This window comes from Hermetia illucens, chromosome 6, assembly GCF_905115235.1.
Source record: "Hermetia illucens chromosome 6, iHerIll2.2.curated.20191125, whole genome shotgun sequence".
In the NCBI taxonomy this organism is placed as follows: domain Eukaryota; kingdom Metazoa; phylum Arthropoda; class Insecta; order Diptera; family Stratiomyidae; genus Hermetia; species Hermetia illucens.
In genome coordinates, this window is record NC_051854.1 from 18,818,189 (window position 1) to 18,837,523 (window position 19,335).

The 19,335-nt window shown below is 39.6% G+C and overlaps 1 protein-coding gene across 8 annotated transcripts in view; it reads right to left on the reverse strand.

Moving 5' to 3' along the window:
- The window catches only part of LOC119659327 (mucin-16-like), a 273,395-nt gene that overhangs the window by 24,867 nt on the left and 229,193 nt on the right, over window positions 1–19,335 (reverse strand). For all 8 annotated transcript variants that reach the window (XM_038067360.1, XM_038067361.1, XM_038067366.1 and 5 more), the window contains one exon: window positions 15,179–15,787. In XM_038067360.1, coding sequence (XP_037923288.1) covers window positions 15,179–15,787 — 609 coding nt within the window. The remainder of the gene's footprint in view (window positions 1–15,178; window positions 15,788–19,335) is intronic.

The window sequence follows — 19,335 nt, forward strand, 5'->3', positions numbered from 1 at the left end:
GGCTTCCTCGAACGTCAGTACTGTTTCTGATATTGCCTGGTTATCAATTTATTCAACTGTATTTTTTGCCTTTCCTGCAATCTATTTTTTGGGTGAATTCAGTATGAAATTCTTTTATTTTTGAAATGAATATATATAGGCAATCATTCTCTGCGTTTACAGTAGTAGTAGTAGTACAGGCGCAGCGTTTGATAACAATGAGTAACCAACGAAATTCTTTGATTTTTCTGGAACCTAGACTGCCGCTTTTCCACTTTAATACTGAGTTTTCGCGTTGGTAGGAAATTTTGGATGAAATATGGATAGACATATACTGTTTTTGACAATCCGGCTTCAGTGAAGACAAAGACAGTGAAATCAATCGGAAAGGAGGGGTAGCGATGGTTCAATTATCTTCAAATTTTCTTTTTGAAAAGTGGAAAAATGTTATAATCATACCAGTTGAACTGAGAGCTCTCAGTGACTATTTGTATTTCCACGTGCAAAAAAGTGGGTCGACCTGTAATTGAGGTCCACCCAGTATCGACAAAAAAGTAGATATAATGTAAGACTTGGTGCTTCAGGTATATAAGGTTTTGTATATTTGTTATTTAAGAATATTTGATAGCACATCTATTCCATTTTTAAACTACACACCTCTCTTTTGCACGTATCGGGGCTGACGGATCGAAACTTCTCATCAAATTTCGTGTCAAGCTGTCTGAGAAAAGCACATGCGGCAAATAGGTTTGCCAGACAGATGGACAGGTAAAAAGCCGGCTTTTATAAGGTTTTGTTTTACACAGAGCGTTAAAAACAGATTGTAGGGTTGCCCTAGTAAATGGAGCCTTGAAAAATGGAAAAATTTGCGCTATAGGAGTATAAAACTGTTCATAAAGGATTTTCTATGGTAATTAGGATCGTATCGTATAGACTCAATGGCAACGAATAACCTCATGATAAGGTTGTATCAAAAGAAGTAAAAATGGTGAAACCGGTTTATTTTTTTGTTTGGAAAAATTAATAGCATTAATAGCACAATTTTTTAGACTAGGTCAACTTCCTGCAAAAAAAGGCAATCCTTCTGAAATTCGAGAACTTCCGCCATAATCAAACTTTAGGGACGAATTGCAATTTAGTTACATACATATATTCCACGCTGCGTTTACTCTCTTTGTTTAATTACGAACTACAAATAGTGAAATTAGAGTTTGCTTCAATCTTTGCAATACATACGAGTACACGTAAGAATTTATGAATTTCCTGTTCTCTCTACATAGATTTATTGCCATAATAATACAGACCGTGTTTTACGGAAAAAATAAATTAGCTTTGTCACTTTCGGTAATTAGTTTTGTGATCCTGATAAGCCAACCAAACCAAGATTGCGATTCATTTACTATCTTCCGAAAATTGTGTTTATCCGGAAAATCATGGGAGAAACGGTTAATAAAATGACGGTGCGTGGGTCTAAATTTAGAATTCGGGACACGAATTTAGGCATTAGGGTACGAAAGAGGAAGAATAAGTTGAATAAATTTTAATTCATTTTGCACTTAAAATATATAATTTGCAATAGGGATTAGAAATATGTTAGTCAAATGGTCATCCCACGTTGGGCGCCATTTGTAGTAGATTCTAGCTCTTGGGGTCGCATTAAAGAACATCCTTCTGGTTGACCAAAATCAACACTTTTGCGTAACTCTAAGCACTCAGTCTTATCGCAGATGCTGTGCCGACTGTGCTTCAGTTTAACCATCATGACAGTCAACCCTGTTCAATTAATAAGTTCACAGCAGTGAGACAAACACAAAATGAACACAGACATACATGACAACTGGGATTCGAGCCCAGAACAGCGGGATTAAGGGGTTGACGCTCTACACCCTCAACCATCACTTCAAAATATGATATCAAGGGTGCATGAAAATTCAACCCAAATATGAATAGAAAAGCTAAAAAGGGGGAAATTCATCGAAGGATTGTGGTGACTTAATCTTACTGAAGCTGATCACTGGAAGAAGGAGAGGACAAGCCTGGAATAGGGAAAATTGGTACCGGTCATCAAGAAAACAATGGCTTCTTGCCCATAGTTCTAGACTTAAAAGGAAGTAAAGAGAAGCGAAAATACAGAACCGAATTATTTCAGCTAGAAGAAAAAGTCCACTAAAATGTATGGACGCACATTGGAATTGAGGATGATTAAGCAGGGAGGTTCATTTTAGTGACCTTGAAATGGAAAAATTTGGTGAACCCAAACTGAAGTATTTGGAACAAAGTGAAATTTTCTCGGGAATTTTACACACTTTGTCAGCTATTTAACGTTGAGTTGACCGAAAACGCACTATGCAACAAAACTGCGGGTCACCGAACAGGAAACCTTAAAGAATTTGAAAGGAATTTATAAGCGGTTGCCTATAGGTCAATTTAAAGCCAAATCAAATGCTGAATTACTTAACAATGATTTCGGACATTCTATCTAAATTTAAAAATCTAAATTTAAAAAATGAAATCTAATTGGACACTAAATTGAAGGTTCATTGGAAGATGATGTTACAAGTGGCAGTTGGTCTGTATATATGACATTTTGTAAGACATATATGTACACAGTGTCCGGATAACTGAGAAGAGAAAGAAAAGGTTAGAAAACAAGGCTGTTGAACGAAAGGTCGTGGTTCAAATCTCACTGCTGGCAGGATTTGTATCGTGATTTGACGTCGAATATCAGTCGAATCAGCTGTGAATACTACTTGAGTCAAATCAGCGTAATAATCTAAGGCGAGCGTAATGCTGACCACATTGCCTTCTACTCTACTTCCTAATCCTGTAGTGTACTTTTACGGTACTCTAATCCTGTAGTGTACTTTTACGGTCTTGAATGAGGTGTTCTAACACACTTCAAAGCCCTGATCCAATTGGATTGTTGCACTAACGACATATATTTAAAGATGACTCTAGGTGTCCTGCGTAACCTACTCTTTATGATGTTCAAAATATTTTCAACGTCCAAGGAAATACATGCGAGGTTGCAGAATGCTAGTCCATATCTGCCGCGTAAGATATTAGATGATATATTTAGATGGTATCAAATCATAAAAGATTTAAGCAAGAACCTCATCTACTTTGCATACAAAATCAGTAGTTCTGATAAGCAACTACTGGGGATTGCTTTGTTGGTCTAGTATAGCATATGATACGAAGTGCAAACCGCTTACTGGATGAACCACTGGTGAGTATTGAAGCGATTTCGGTAGGTCCTTCAAGAATCCTGAGCATATTAAACATTCTTAATGAAGGAGACATTTGGAACTGCTGCGACTCCCAAGTTTATTGAAGTTTGTCGCATAAACAACAAATTCGAGAAGTCGGTAGGATCATATTTTTTGGGAGCAACATTTCGAGCGATACCAATAAAATGGATGACTTGAAAAAGCGAATAATATTGATCAATAAGGTCTTCATTCTCGTGCCATCAGCAATGAAAAGTGATTTAATCAGTGAACATGGAAAGGTCAAACCTAAGGAGTCAAAATAAATTTTTTGTGAGCACTTCAAATACTTTGGCGGATTGCACAGCACCAAGCGCTGGTGGCCAAGATGAGGTGACCCTTAGATCCGCAACATACAAGAGCCACGAAATCTATAGGCGAAAGGCACGATGTTGGCAAGAGCTAGTCAGTGACATTAATAGGGACCGACTAGACTTGGGGTATAAATTGGTTACCAAAAAACTCGGTGCTTGTCGATCATTCTTTTTCACGGAAGCAGTGAAGATTGAAAAAAAAATAGTACTTTTTCCTGTTCATCCCATCTGAGTTGACGTTGCCAAAGAGAGGGGGAGTACTTAGGAATGACCACTCTTCAGTATAAAAGAACTGAAAGAGGTGAAGAACGAAAAAAACATCTAGAGCGAATGACATTGCTAGCCAAGTGTTGAAGCTTGTATTCAAGTATTAACCACTCAACGCATGTTTGACATCGGGTGTTTCTCCCTCCTGCCGGAATATAGCGAGGCTCGTGCTGATAAGCGAAAAAAGGCGGCAGTATGTGTAGGCACAGTGGGGAAACTGTTTGAACGGCCCATTATGCTATGGGAGCTATGGGAGATTTTTCACCTAAACAATATGGTTTTGGAGCGCGAGGCGATGCAAAATTGATGCAATTGAGGAAGTGGTTGAAGCAGTGAGACTGGCTGAGCACACAGTTGTTACTGTCAAGGAGTGTAACGCTACATGTCTATTTTGCGAGGTGGTGTGACATATGTACTTAAGATGCTGAAAACCCATAATAGAGGCTAATTTTTGTGAAGTATTGGGTGACTATTTAGAAGGGCCCACCTTGCTCTACAAAACTCGGTGCGGACCTTTGGAACGCCCCATATGATAGTCTGCTATGACTCGAGACACCTGATGAATCGCATGGTCGGATACGCGAATGATGTTGCTGTCCTGGTTGCCGCAAGTACGTGTAGTGGCCGCGGCTTCGTGCCGGAAGCGGGATTTTATTCGACTTTTTCGGGATTAATTTGATCAAATAATGCATTCTATAGGGTGCAATTACCTTAAATGTCGCCGCATATTGCACATTATTGAATGCTTTCAGGCGAATTGATCGTGACAGAGGGGAATGATCTGTCGCATCTATTGCTGCTGCGCATGTTGCTGGTAACATGAACTCGTGAAGTTCAAGGTCAAATTTAGTGGGACTGGAGATGATTTTTCGTTGAGATTTTGGACGTGTTGGAAGTGAGTTGACCGTTCTGTTCTTTTCGCGACAAACTTATAGTAGGAGAAGGATTTTGGACTGTGGTGGATTTATATCGCGAGATTTTATTGTTAGATAACGTCACGAAAAGATGATTCGTTGAACATTATTCGGACAGTTCGAATCCGCTAAATTGCTGTAAAAGTCATCATCCTTTGTGAAGTTGAGCCTCTCGGATTTCTAGGGGTGTCACAATAGAAAGGAGAACGTGATTTTTTCGCAACGGATTCACATCAACGGGATGATTGTTTTTGGTTTTACGCGATTTTCCTTTTTCAATCAAGGACGTTTCCATAGTTAAATGTTTAGTGCAGTTTTCTCTGATTTTTGGTTGATTTTATAATCTGAAAACTTTTAAAGTTAGTCAGGGAGCGCGATGAAAAAAAAATGTTTGTCTGTGACGACTGGAAAATTTGAATCGCAAAAAAGGCCATTTGCAATGTTGAGTTTCTTTTCTCCGCTAGTTTCACTTGAAATTGTGTGATATCGAGAGTAGGCACTTGGGGAAATTACTCATAGTTTGGGAAGGTTTTTGCGTTCGGCGTAGAGGAGACACTATGCTAGTTTCGACTCCAAATGTTTATGTTGATTTTCTTTTTGATTTTCGTGAATTGATGTACGATTCCGAAGGAATACTGTTCGCGAAGGAGTGTTGGCTGGACTGTATCATTGGCCGATTATAGTTAATGTATTTAATATTTACGCGACTCCGTCCTCCCTCAATAATTTGAAAATTTTAATTTTGTTTTTAATTTTATTATTATTCATATTTAAGATTTTCACTTTTTATTTGCTTCTTTTAAATTTTCTTCTTCTCTTTTTATTTTATTATTTATTATCTATATTCTTTATCGAGTGCATGATATCATGCATTTGAGATAATTTATTTAATTTGAAGATTTCATTCTTTTCTTCTTCTTGATCCCACAAACTGTACACAATGGGGACATCCTCCAAATAATGGCCGATGTCAAGGAAGGAATGGAACCCTGGCAGAGGAAACAATGATTGAGGCTGTGATCCGTCGTGGATTTCTCCACTCGATCGCGGCACTCGGGTCCGGAGACTCAGGGCTCCACGCGCCCGATCGAGCCTTTTTTTATTTGCCAGGTTTATCTTGTTAGGCCGTAACGAATTGCTTTGTTCGTTGGGTTATTTTTAGACTTGGCCCACGCATCGGTATAGACACGTTGATTTTGTAAAAATGATACGTGGCTGGCTAGCACAGAGGCATGCAAGAACGTGCCAACCGAGCGCTTTGGTGGAACTTCAGTACGGTCACTTAGCCAATTTCTTTTAGGTTTTGGGATAGCTTCTCCATCTAGGCCGTCTTCGGCTACTCAGGATGGTTGCTTGACCACCCTAATCCGCGAGAGTTCATTACACACGGTTGAACAATTAGAATTGGTGATCAGGAAAGCCAGCAGATGGATGATTGAGAAGAGATTCTACTTAGCTCAACCGAAGTGGAATTCTTGACCAGGGTTAGTGTTCCAAATTATTCAGGTTTGCGAAATCGTGATGTTTTCGATGCCGGCGGTGAAATATCTCGGCATCATGAATGGCACGTTATAATCAATGCATCTTAAAAATAAGGAGATGGTATGGGAGGCGGCAAGATAGTTGAGACTTCCTGAACTACGAGGTGTGTGATCCCACACTGAATATGTGATGTGCTCCAGGTTCAGCGTCGTATCACATTCACTAACAGAAATCTTGAGCTATGTAAACGAATCTAGGATATTCGGGTAGTTATGCCTCTGCTCTACCCTATACACACAAGCACACAGAGAAGCTACGTCACTTATGCATGCACCGTTGTGGTAAGAACTGCTAAATCCAAAAATACAAGGATGGATAGTTCTCCCAACAACGGATAGTGAAAAAGATTCAAAAATGAGCTATATACGTTTAACAATGAGCCGGAAATTCCTCTTAGTCTAGAGATATTCACATATGATGACGAAATCAAGTCTAACAGATTATGATAAGTAACTACCAGGAAGAGAGGACTTAAGGGATGACAGATTATTATTGATTTTTACAGGAAGGGTCATAAACGGAAACCCAACTCAATTCGACCAATGAAAATAACAAATATTTATCACAATAAAATAATATATGCAAAATATTTTCCCATGAAATATTTCCTAATCAATAGAAGACAGTATTTCCCATGTATATAATTAACAAGACGACTTACAGATATATATTGCACAATCACAAGTTAAACATCCATGCAAATTTCTTTGCGGTAATAGATACCCAATAGGAGGCAATAAACATGGTAGAATGGAGAATAGTAAACTCTACTGTGGAATTTTGGATAGAAGTAGAGGAGCATGAATTTGCAACTAATCTTTTTGATTTTCTTAGTTCACCTATCATCGTAATACAATACTGAAGTAGCAATGACTTCCACTATTGTAAATGAACTGAGAAATAGAATGAAGAATGCAATTCTAAATGTACAGCTAGGGCTAAAACGAAATGAGAAAATTTAATAATCTTACGGTTTATTCGTGAAGGTTATAGATATGATTATAACAATGTAAAGTTATGAAATCAACTTGAAAATCGAAGCGATCTGAAGATAGTAATGAAAGCGATAATCATTACGATTTGTTCTTTTTTTTTAATTTAAATTTTAATTATTTTTCATTTTAATCGATTATGTTAATTATAGAAACAAATCAGTTTGGAGAACTTTCCAACAATTTTTTAAAGCAGTTTTAAAGGAAGTTTAAGACATATTGGTAGCTATAGAGGCCCCATAAAAATCCTCAAGCTTGTCCATTGTCTGATTCTTGAATGGCTTGTTGTTTCATAAACAAATTAAATTCATCTGCGCATGGCATGGCATGGGGTCAGAAATGCGCATCTTATTCAGGTTATTGTAAATCGTGTAGTTTTTTTATAAACAAAGCAAAACTGAAGAGCTGGGATCCGCACTTTTTGTATAAAAATGCTGCTAAATCAATTTGTAAAGAAAAGAGAGTACAGGTAGCAAATATATATATTATATTTTCATATATTGGAGGTGTCTGTAAACCAGCAAATTGACTATTGACTGTATACTATACTCTTTTTCGGAGGTCTCTCAATATTATGGTATATGTCCTAGCTGGGTAAATAAAATTAAGCTTATCACATAACAATTGTTTCTGCTACAGATTATAATCCTTTAGTATTTTCTCTCCACATAGAAAGCAGTTTCTTCTGAATCGGTACTTGGACTTTTTTGAGCATAATAGCTTATTAAAATCGGAGACGGTTATTGCGATTGACACCAAATTTGGTGAAAAGGTGGGAACTGTGAACGCTCACGCATACAGTGAGTTACATTCTTTTACGTTGAATTTAAGGGGGGTCCCCATACATGCAAAAGGGGGGTGTAAAATGAAAGGTCTCGGTTAGTACTTTTCGAAGCCGGTTCTAGTTTTGACATCTGTTGGAAAGGTGGGGAGTGCGGGGGTTGAAAGTGATCATTTCTTTAAAGGGGCCATTCGCAGAAACTACCCAACCGAAAAATCTGAAAAAAATCAGGAGGCTGCCACTATATGGCACCTGGGTTCCGAATTACCTCCCATACCGATATCTGTTCAAATAAAGTTAATAATAGTATATAACTATAATTTTTGTAATTGGCTGGACACCCCCTTAAATTCATCCTAGCACCACGAAATTTTGCTGTGATGTAGGCTATAATGCCAAGCATGATCCTACCAAGTTTGGTACGCACTATTACTAACAAAGTTATAAGACGTGAAAGTGGTTGCTTCTTTGAAAATTGAAGGCTATGAGTGTCAGTGTCACGCGAGAGTGGATACTTTCACATAATATATGGATATATTACGTGCTACGTACTAAGAAATACAGAAAACCTTTCGTGACGAAAGCGTCTAGCTTCCGGTTTCCCGACTTGTTCTTATTGAGTTCTTCCAATTGTGACAGTAATCAATTGTGGATTAGGGTAGGGGTCTGAAAGGAGTAAAAATTGTGTATAGTATGTGTTATGCCTGAGCATTAGAAACTGCCTCATTTTTGTAAAGTAGAAATCCAAGACTTTCATCATCCTTGCCAGTACAAGTGATGACAATTGCCAAGAAATGGAGTTAATAACTTTTCCCAGTGATTTTTCCTAGCAGATAAAAACCCCATTGCCGATGACGAAAAATCATTTAAGTCACATGTAAACTAACCCATTTTTGTAATGGCGACATCTATATATCGTGACATCGGTCATTGGAGCAATGAAAATCTTTTAAGCCAGATAATCCAATAGAGTAGACATTCTAACGAATTCCTAGCAATTCGTAGTAGACTTTTAATTTTGTATACCTTAGCCTATTCCTTGGTCTTCATAGCCTGTTAAATTTTTCTACGCAATATCTTTCCATTAGTGCATCGAATCCAATCTATAATATATTGTAAAATTGTATAGCGCTAGGTATATCCGTTTCAGGGGCACAATTAGTGTGAAATTTTCAGGAAATCGATTTTTGTTTCTTTTGCGTTTTTAGATAGTTTTAAGATTGTTTCTCAAATAGTTTTTGAATTACAGCCTTCTAAGAGTAGGTTCCCGTCGGTTATAAACGTGCGCTAACTGAGGGGTCGGTCGTCTCTGACTTATTGCTTAGATTAGAGGGGCGCCGCAAATAATCATATAGTAATATGGTAGGATTACGTACCACATACACACCTATGTATGAATAGGTAATAATGCGAGGAATTTTTCACATATTGTTTATATTATAAGTATATTATATTTAACGATTTATAACAATGAAATCAGCACTTTTATCTTTAATCACGTTTTTCCAATTTGCTGCAGTTCTAACTAGACAAGATATTGCCCAATCGACTTGGTTTTCTCATCGTATGTGGTATATCGTCCTTTATACAACGACCCTCTGGTTTTTTGTTTAGATGAAAAATGTAAATTTTTTGGGAAAAATTCTACATTTTTTCTTAAACTCCGCCATTTTGTTATTTTTTCACAATTGTGGGTCATGGTATAGGCAATACCTTCAACACACTTTTTCATTTTTTGATTTCACGCAGTGTGAAGGTCATAAACACTGCAGCAGTGCGGAAACTTTTTTGGAGGTTTCGGAGATTGCGGATTCTTCGGGGGTTCGAATATTTTCTCTCCAAAAATTTCACATTATTTATCCAACAGCATATCCCCAAAATTTCAAAATTTTTTTCAAAAATTCCTAAAGCCAACCTTTTTTTAGGTAAACAGACCAGTTGAGCCTTTAAGATTCTCCTGAACCGGAAGATTCTCTGTGATGTTTTTTTGAATTTTTGGAATAAAGAAGGTGACATGAAATAAATGTTTTTTTTCTGGGTAGGTGAAGATTCAGGGGAGTCTAAATAAGTCAGAGTAATTTTCCAACTTACTTTGGAGCATCATCAGAGGCTCCGCACTACCAATATTGGCGCCGTTATAAATCGAGTTGAATAGACTTCAGACTCAGGGAAGTCACAGGGATTTCTGGCACTGGAGGACTGGGTTTTGGCTGAAAACTCCGATTCCAGAAAGGCGAATTTTCTCCAGGACGATATACATTTATACGAGCCCTAATGGGGGGATGGAGTCTCTTATATTGCGCGCATCTTAATCTCGTAACTTGTAACTTCTAGTTAGAAGGCGTCCCACGAGGCCTATGTGGCCACTTGTAACCAGACTCAAAGTAAATCCGCCGGTGTGGCCTTGGTCCTTAAGATTACATAGTGAAGTCCTTTGATGCTGTGGAGTGCAGAGAAGGTTATTTATATTCGAAAATACTTCTGTGTACGAATTAGCATCTTATGAAAATCTTAAATGTCTTGAGGGATCAATTCATCTATGAAGAAGTCCTCAAGGATAAAATGAAGAAAGAAAGCGAGACATTTGCGGTACGAGCAGGTGTTTGCAAGTTAGATAGCAACCAGTAGATTACAGAGCATTTGTTTTTTCGAAAAAATCTCTCAAAATGTCGAAGCAAACAATGATTGATATCGTGGTTTACAGAAAGTCATAATTTTACTGCTAATGTGGATAGTGTGAACATTGAAAGTTTCACCAATAGGGCCTGGTACTTGGATACCGGGATGTCTGGAGTTCCTTATTAAGGCAGATCTAGACCGGATACCGGTTCTTGCGCCGTTGATGATGACTTGGATACCAGTTGTATGTTTCACTTGTGAGGTGTTCGAATGGGTTAAAATTTGTGAGGTAAGGATATGCTGAAAAGAATTGCAAGGATTCATGAATTGAAGTATACATAGTACCGGAGTTCCAAAAATAATTGCATATCGGCTCTAAAGGTTAGGAACGCATGAGGTTGCTTATCGCAAAGTTGATACACAAGAAAGAAGCTGAAAAGTAGTGCATATACCCATGTAACATGAACGAGAGCATAACATATGCCGCAGGTTTGCGGCTGCTACATTCCTCTAGTTTATTTCGTGAAGCAAAAGTAGGAATGAGTGTCCCATTCCTATACTAACGCGAGTAGAATTGCGCGCTGTTATAGAGTTTATAACCGTCGAAAAAGTAACCCCTACTGAGATTAATCGTCTTTTGAGGGCTGTTTATCTTGACGATGTTGTTGATAGGTCTACTGTAATCAGTTGGGATAAGAATTTTGTAGTTGCCAGATACGCCGCCGATATGCCAATCATGCTACCGACGGCGATTATCGTAAAATCGTCGACAGTTTGATTGAAAATGGGCGGTGAATCACTCAAAACCATAGTGCAATACAATTTGTCTTCTTTACTGTGCATTAGTATACCGTAAGATCTGTGGGCAATGGGTATCAATCAATCAATCATTTGACTGTCTTTTAGGAGGCTCACCAAGTTTAACTGATTTTTTGGAAGGAGGGGCGATCATAAATTCTCCACCGTGCATATAGACTTTAAAATACCTCCGATCTCGAACTTCATGTGTTAGGCTGACCTTAGACGATCAGTATTTCAGGGAAAACTGATCGTCTAGGGTATTTTGATGGCAATGACCGATGAAAATTTAAGTTTTTAAAAAAAGTCTGTCAATTTGACTGGACTGATAATAAGTTCAGTGTAAAGCAGTTATCATTGTGTTGTAAATCGAAACATGACTTTCAAATGATTCGGACCTTTAAATACATGCAACAAAAGTACTCCGAAAATTGCCAAAATGGCCAACAAACATTGAAAAACTGATTCCATTGCATGGTAATGCATCATAACATACGGCAAAGCTTGTTAAGGGTCGGTCGGTAGCTCTTAGTTGGGAACTGTTATCTCACTCGCTACATTCACCAGACTTGTCTCCTTGTAAAGGGACACGCAATTAAGGGGGTCATCCCGTGTGTCGGATCTGCGGAATAGAATTTTTTTTGGCATCAATTGCATCTAGATATAGTGTAGAATATATGGGCAAAGTGATTTTTTAACATTCGGAAATTATAGTGTTAAACACGTGATAAGTCACATGCCAGATTTATGTCAATCGCCGTAATAAAACGCGTATTTATCACTCCGAATGACGTTCGAATAGTTTCACTAAAAGGACAAGAATTGAAGCCAAGGCTGTACATATGCTTTTTGAAATCTAAGGTTTGTGGACTAGGTGTAGCAGATGATCAGTTCAGGTTTTATGGCGAAAAATCGCATTCTACTTTTTTAATGCGTTTTTCTCGAAACTGCATGTTGAAAATCGCCTGCCACCAGAGCCCAAAATTCATCCAACGAAATTCTTTGAAATTTTCACGACTTATTCAGAACATATTTCTACGGTCCGCAAACTAGGATAATTGCCATTCATTCAGTAATTTTTTTTTATTCATTGAAGAAGCCGTAAAAAACGCCAAAATTCAAAAAAAAAGTTTAATACGGCACCAAAAATTTAGCTTTTAATATTTTTTAATAATTCTAGTTTGCGGCTGTAGTTAAGTCTTCACGTTACGGTTTTTCTTTAAGATGATCGTAGTGCCCTCTAGGGTGGCAGCAGAAAAACACCTTTTTTTGGAGATGGGTGTATAAATTGCTCTGTATTTCAATAACGAACCATACGATCGGGCTGGAAAAATTACCATGCACGCTCAAGATATTAGTAAATCTATGGTGAAAAATTCGTATTTGTATCCTTGTCCAGTTCTTCACAAAAAATTTCTAAAAAAGCCAAAAACAAACGGCCTTCACACAGGAGGACCCCCTTAAGGATCTGCAAATCGGTTCCTACTAGATACTTCAGTAGTCTCGATCCTCTTGCATTGATTTTGGAACTTCCCCAGCATATGTGGTGAGCGTTGACATCACATTCTACTATTACCTACATGCCTCTACTTTTGGCATATTGGATAGCTCTGATGAATGTTCTTCTGCGTCATAGGGAAAATATGCAGAGCACCATAGTATCTCTTTATCTCCCTGTTGAATTTTTATGGTTAGCTTAGTCGATGTGGTGTCGCCATCACATAGGTCGTTAACCAAATTAGCGTGGAAGACTTTGGAGACTATGCGCGCGTGTTCATTTTGCTGCTAAGGGTTTACGAACCAATACCTACTGGAGTTTCAGCAAAACAAATAATACATTTTGGTTATGGGTATCTTACTCTCTCGCGTAAATAATTTAATTATGTTGCACGATTTTCCTTTTGTATAATCACAATTTATTTTGAAATAAATCTATTAAATTGTCTATGTCAATTTATTTGAAACTTTAGGGGTGGGGGGTAAAGAAGCGAGGGTAACAAGAACCGGGGCATCCCCTTATAATTTACAATTTGAACCATTTGCAAAGCATGGGTTGTCCGGCTTTTATCTCTCAGTTCAGAGGTGATAATAGCTAAAGATAAAGAGTTTAAAGTCTAACTGTCGGTAAATGGTTAGCAACTAGAATCTGGGGAATCCCCATTTCCAAACAAGTACCCAGAGATTTTGTAGATTTACATCTGTTGATGGCTTTATTGACCTAAATCAAATAGCAAGATTAAAGTATTCTCTTACAGGAACACTGGACAGAAAATAGCGGGATACATGTCTATCTAACAAGCTATCTGATTTAAATTAGAAAGAATTGATTTGTTATACTATTTCGATAGAAAGATGCTGCTCCCATGGACTAGAATCTCTTCTCCTTTCATTAAGCGCAAAGTCAAGAAATTCAAAAGCGAATATAAGCAAATTAAGAATTTCAGATTTATAGCGTTATGATGTATCTAAAGAAATAAATTGGAATGTTTGATATTCTGATTTTTTTCGGAAAATGTTAAAAAATTCTCATTAAGATTCAAACAAAATTACAAGCTCAAAATTGTGAAAGGCGAGGATTATTTTCACACCTTTAATCAAATTTGCTCTGGTCTTTTATTAGAGCAAGTAGAAATTGCGATACAAAAAAAAAGATCGTTTCTCTATTATGAATGGCCCTATGCGAAAAATCCAAAACGAGATAATCCGTTCAAGGCGGTTCTGGTCAATGCAAACCAGTTTGGGGCCAAGAATAAAACCTTTCCTCAACATCGTGAGCATTAAATCATTTCGCTGAGTGATAGTATCTTTATAGCACATATGTATCTTTAGAATGTAAACGTAGCTTAAAAATGGAAACATTAAAACTTCGGAAAATCATTAGAGAATTTCCAGGCTTTGTAAATTACCGCTGGATGAATATTGTATTTTTACTTTGGATCCATTAATTATTTCGGTGAATAATTGCAGCGATCGATACTGAGTGTGAATGGAAACCGATCGATCATGCAATGAATCATGAGATTAACTCAGTGAAATTCATAAAATGAAAAAGTTTTGTAACATTCACCTAACTTGGCTTAGCCATTCAGATTGTACCGCATTGATAGGAGTTGGAATTAAGTCTGTTTTTTGGACACATTATGGTACGTTTGGAATTGCTCAGGTCCATTGCGTTGGAAAGCCAGCTTTTTGGCCACGTAGATTTTGCACTAGAATTGATTGACCTCCTTCGAACTGAGTGCCGGCCTTAAGCGAAAATGCATTTGTTAACCGCCATCGTTCAAGGTGAACGGCTTTTACAGCATTTAATGTAACTGTTTGGAAGTACGTGGATTATCACATATATTAACGTTGCATAAGGTGTGGAACATATTCGCGACAATTCGGTTTATCTAGGAACACGTAGCGTAACGAACGAATGCAATTAGCGCGTAACAAATGGAAACACGACCGCAAATGCTGTGGAATTACTAAAATAATTAACTGTTGTCCTGATTCGAGAGGCTTTCCTTCTCAGTTGCCCATGGAAAGTCCGTCGGAACAAAGTCACTAGCAAGTACACATTATGCGGCATCTAACTCTTTATCTGGGATAAGTTCATTTTCTATTAATATTGGGAGTAGTTGATTCCCAATGTAGGAGGAGATACTTGCACACTTCACAGGAGGAACAAAGGAATAAATGTTGAATTATTTTTACTTACATTCTCACGATCGTAGGTTGGTGACGACGTGTCCTCAGACATAACTCTTCGAGTATCGTACAATCTTCGTTTGGGTTGTAGAAATTTGAAAGCGGTCGGCGTGGATCCTCGATTCACAACTGTTGTCCTTATAGATCGCTGAGTGCTTAACTGTGGTCGGGAGCTGGCCGGATGCTGCACTCTATTAGTATCTGTTTTATTTAACCCTTTCACTGCTGTCACTGCAATTATTGACTCATCGTCGCGAATAAGACGTGTCTCTTGCGTTTTAAGATCGTACACGCGAATCGTATCGGAATCTTCGCTCGGTGTTAGACTGTCGCCAGCTTGCGATAAACTGTGTTCCGAAGCACTAATGCTTCTTAAACTTGAAATTTCTTCGGTAGGCAACAGATAAAAGTCTCGGTCGGGCGTGCTGAGATATTCAAGTTTGGTGGCTTTGCTGAGAATCGGATCGCTTTCTTCAACACGAACCGGTCGTGCAGTGAAGATATCGCAGTTACTACTGCCACCATCGGGGACGATATTCGAGCGCTTATCGCCCCAACTATGCGATCTATGGAGAGACGATAATGATGACGACAACGGTTGCTGTAACTGTAGCGATAGCTGCGAAATGGAATGGAATACAACATTTTTCAAGGAGATTATTACAATATTATCGTAAATTGCACTTATGGAGATACGTTTTGCTCGAACATTGACTTATGCTTATTGTAAGGAAAAACCAGATTATGATTATGACTAATAAGGCTATTTTCGAAGTAGCCGTGCATACGTACAGATAAATACGCTACCAACACCAGTCGACACAATGATGAATATTGGATTGAAGGCGAAAGTTAAAACAAAACATTTTAGGTAATGCATAAAGTTGTTGGATCATTGCAGGAAAAGGTATTTCAGTTGATTGAGAGAGAGCTCCGAGATCGGAATAAATTGGAAATTCACCAAGATATTACCTAAGTGTACGAGCACAACATGCCCAAAATGAAGTCTACTCGACCTTTTTGCACCGAGGAGAGAATACATGTTGCTTGGCTGGTGCAGTTAAAAGACAACCAAAAGCAGTATTGCTTCAGTACTCGGTATTGAAAGAAGACGAGGGTAAAATATACATTTATGAGTTTGTAGTAATTGTAATGGTAGATGCATACCGTGAGGAGAACGAAGACTATTACTTTGAAACAAGGAATGCAATTGAAGACAGTGGGTCAAGGGACCTGATTTTCTACTTTGGGGGAATTAGAGGGCACTGAGTCATAAGACCGGCTATTCACGCCTTAGCAAGGCCGGTGTCTTCATGCAATCTGAGGGCTGGTTTAGTTACTCGGAAGTTTGATATTTTGAATTTGAATCTGGAATGGAGACGAAAGTCTTCGATAAGTCCCTTCTAAAGTAGAACTAACGATATTAAGCGTATAATCGCAACTTCAAATAAGACCTTAGACTTGCTTAATAACATAAACATAAGTAATGACGATTATGTTAGATCTCGGGGTCAAAGTGAAGTGGAACAATAAGCGTTGGGCCGTTGACTTTCTGACAAAGTCCACGTAAGTAATACTCTTGATTGCTTACTTCCTAAAATGCCTATTTATATTTCGCTCAGCATAACTTCCTCAATTGAAAAGAAGTTGACGTCATTCAAAATTGGGGAGCATACAATACTTCCCTCTCGCGGTATCAAACTGATGATGCCTTTTTCAAGGACTCGTGCATCGAAACCTGTTTCTCCTGAGACTAACAGACGGTGAATATACTTGTTCGAGATGCTGCAATCGTTAAAAGACCAAGTCAGAAGAAGTACTTCGCGCTAGTCCTCGAACTCTCCCGTCTTGCGGAGCCTTCAAGCCAGGGAATTCCTTTCATCGATGGGAGGGGACAGAAGGAAGGGAACTGTCCGTTCAAGGAACCCCCTGCCATCCGGCTCCTCCACCGGTCGAGTTCTATCTTCTTAGCAACAAGACGGACCCGAACGTAATGAACAACACGGCTCTACCTGTCAGCACTCCTCAGCATCTCTTCGACAATGTTTTCTGGAGAGAGATCTCCTGTGTTTAAATGGAGCTACTGACGTACCCAATCCCACCTTCTGCAAGAAAAAAAAAGTGTGGTGGGCGTCGTCCACAACTCCATTGCAAAACACACAATCCGGAGATTGCGCCTTTCCAATCTTGTGCAGCTAAGACTGAAAACCTCCATGTCCACTTAAAAACTGGGTAAGGGGGGGGGGTCAGTCACCATGATTCCTACTCAGTCACGTACCTAAGTTACCGATGAGCAGCACAGTTCATCTGCCTCTAGTTTTATTTTGCCAAGGGAGCTACCATTTATCTAGGGTGCGTTGCCGTTCTTCACGAGCAACAACCTCCCTTGGCTCATCTCCCTTGGCTCATCTCCCCTGTGCGTGTATATGGCTTGACCCTCCTTACCAAGAAGGGCAACGGGGATCACTCCCGCGATCACCATCACGGCCGGTTCAGAGACAGTGCACCCGCACCCGTCTCTGAACTTGCTCGAGACGTTTACGAAATACCTCCTTGCTAAGAGCGTCAGCTATACCTCTGCGCCGTAGAGCAGGACAGACTGCATTGAACTCATGAGAAGACGTCGCCCACTAGACGCAGGACCCCAAATGTTTACCATCAGCCTACTTAAGGCCGAAACTCCAGTTGCAACCTTGTTCGCTGCTGCTTTGATTTGCTCAAAAAAGTCAAAACAGTCAACCCGAGGTACTTTACCGCTGGTTTTAATCGATTATCGACTCGTCGAACGATATGGGACACATGGTTGGAATTCTCTTTTTAGTCTGGATGACTACTTCGGTTTTTTTCAGTGCAAGGTTGAAACCATGAGTAGACATCCATCCGCTTACCCGTCGCATCAATATGGCGAATCTGATTTGCCCCTATTCGACAGTGCGGCCAGCAATAAGCGCCGCGACACATCATCTGCATAATCGACCAGGCGCGACTCTTCTGGCATGTCGAGTTTAAGTAGACTATCATAGGTAGCGTTCCAGAGGTCCGGCCCTAGGATGGATCCCGGTGCTACCCCCGGTGTGACCTCCATTCTCCTTTGACCCTCTAGTATTTCATAGAGCAGATAGTCCTTCAATATCCGTAAGCGATAGTTCGGCACATTGAAAGTATTGTCTAGTCGGTCTAGAATGTCTTTTCATTTTACGGAATTAAAGGCGTTTCTGACGTCAAGTATTACAAGGAGCATTCGGCTCTATAACCGAACTGCCGTGGAGATAAATCTGCGGCAGCACGTATTGCTTCAGCGAGTCTACTTCTGATGAGCTTTTCGAGCACTTTTCCAGCAGTGTCAAGCATACATAGTGAAGGAGACGGCAACTCGGGGCCGCCTTTCCCTTTGTAAATCAGCGCAAGCCTCGCTACCTTCCAACGAGCAGGGAAAGTGCCCTCTTTCAGGCAAGGGTTGATTTCGCTGAGTGGTAGGTCTGGCCGGTGTTGGAATACCAGTTTGTATACCTCTGCTGGAGTACCATTGGGTTCTGGTGTCATCTTGCTTTTCATAGAGAGGACTGCCTGTTACAACTCTTTGATAGAGAAAAGTGGACAGTCCTCTGCGCTCTCCGGGCCGACGTCATCATCCCATACGGGGTGCGCAGGGAATAGTGCCCTTACATTGCGGTCCATCTGCTCGACCTTAAGTGAACATGGTTCCCGCAGAGCTCCGATTTTTCGGGTTACCAGTTTGCAACCGAGTCCCCACGGGTCGCCATTCACCTCGTCGACAAGATCTTGCTAGCAACGAACTTTGCCCTCCAGTGTGGCCCGACCTGTTTCAAGAGTTTCGACAAACCTCCCGGTATTCACCGTCGCTACGTTCCATGCACAGAAAGAGCGGCGGGGTGGCGCACACCGAGAGTTTGTGTCAACCACTTCGAAGGCATTTTATTGGTGGTCGCTTGTCAAGAAGTCTTCCAGAACTCGCCACCCGTCCACCAGCGACACCAGTGATTCCGACGCGAAGGTTACGTTTGCAATGCGTCCCTCGCAGCCCGGGCGCCAGAACGTTGGGGAGGATCCGGTGTTTAGAACTACCAGTTCTGTTCTCGCCACCATTTCCAGAATTCGTTTCCTTCTGGAGTCTGTGTGAGGCATGCCCCATTCAAGTGCCTTAGC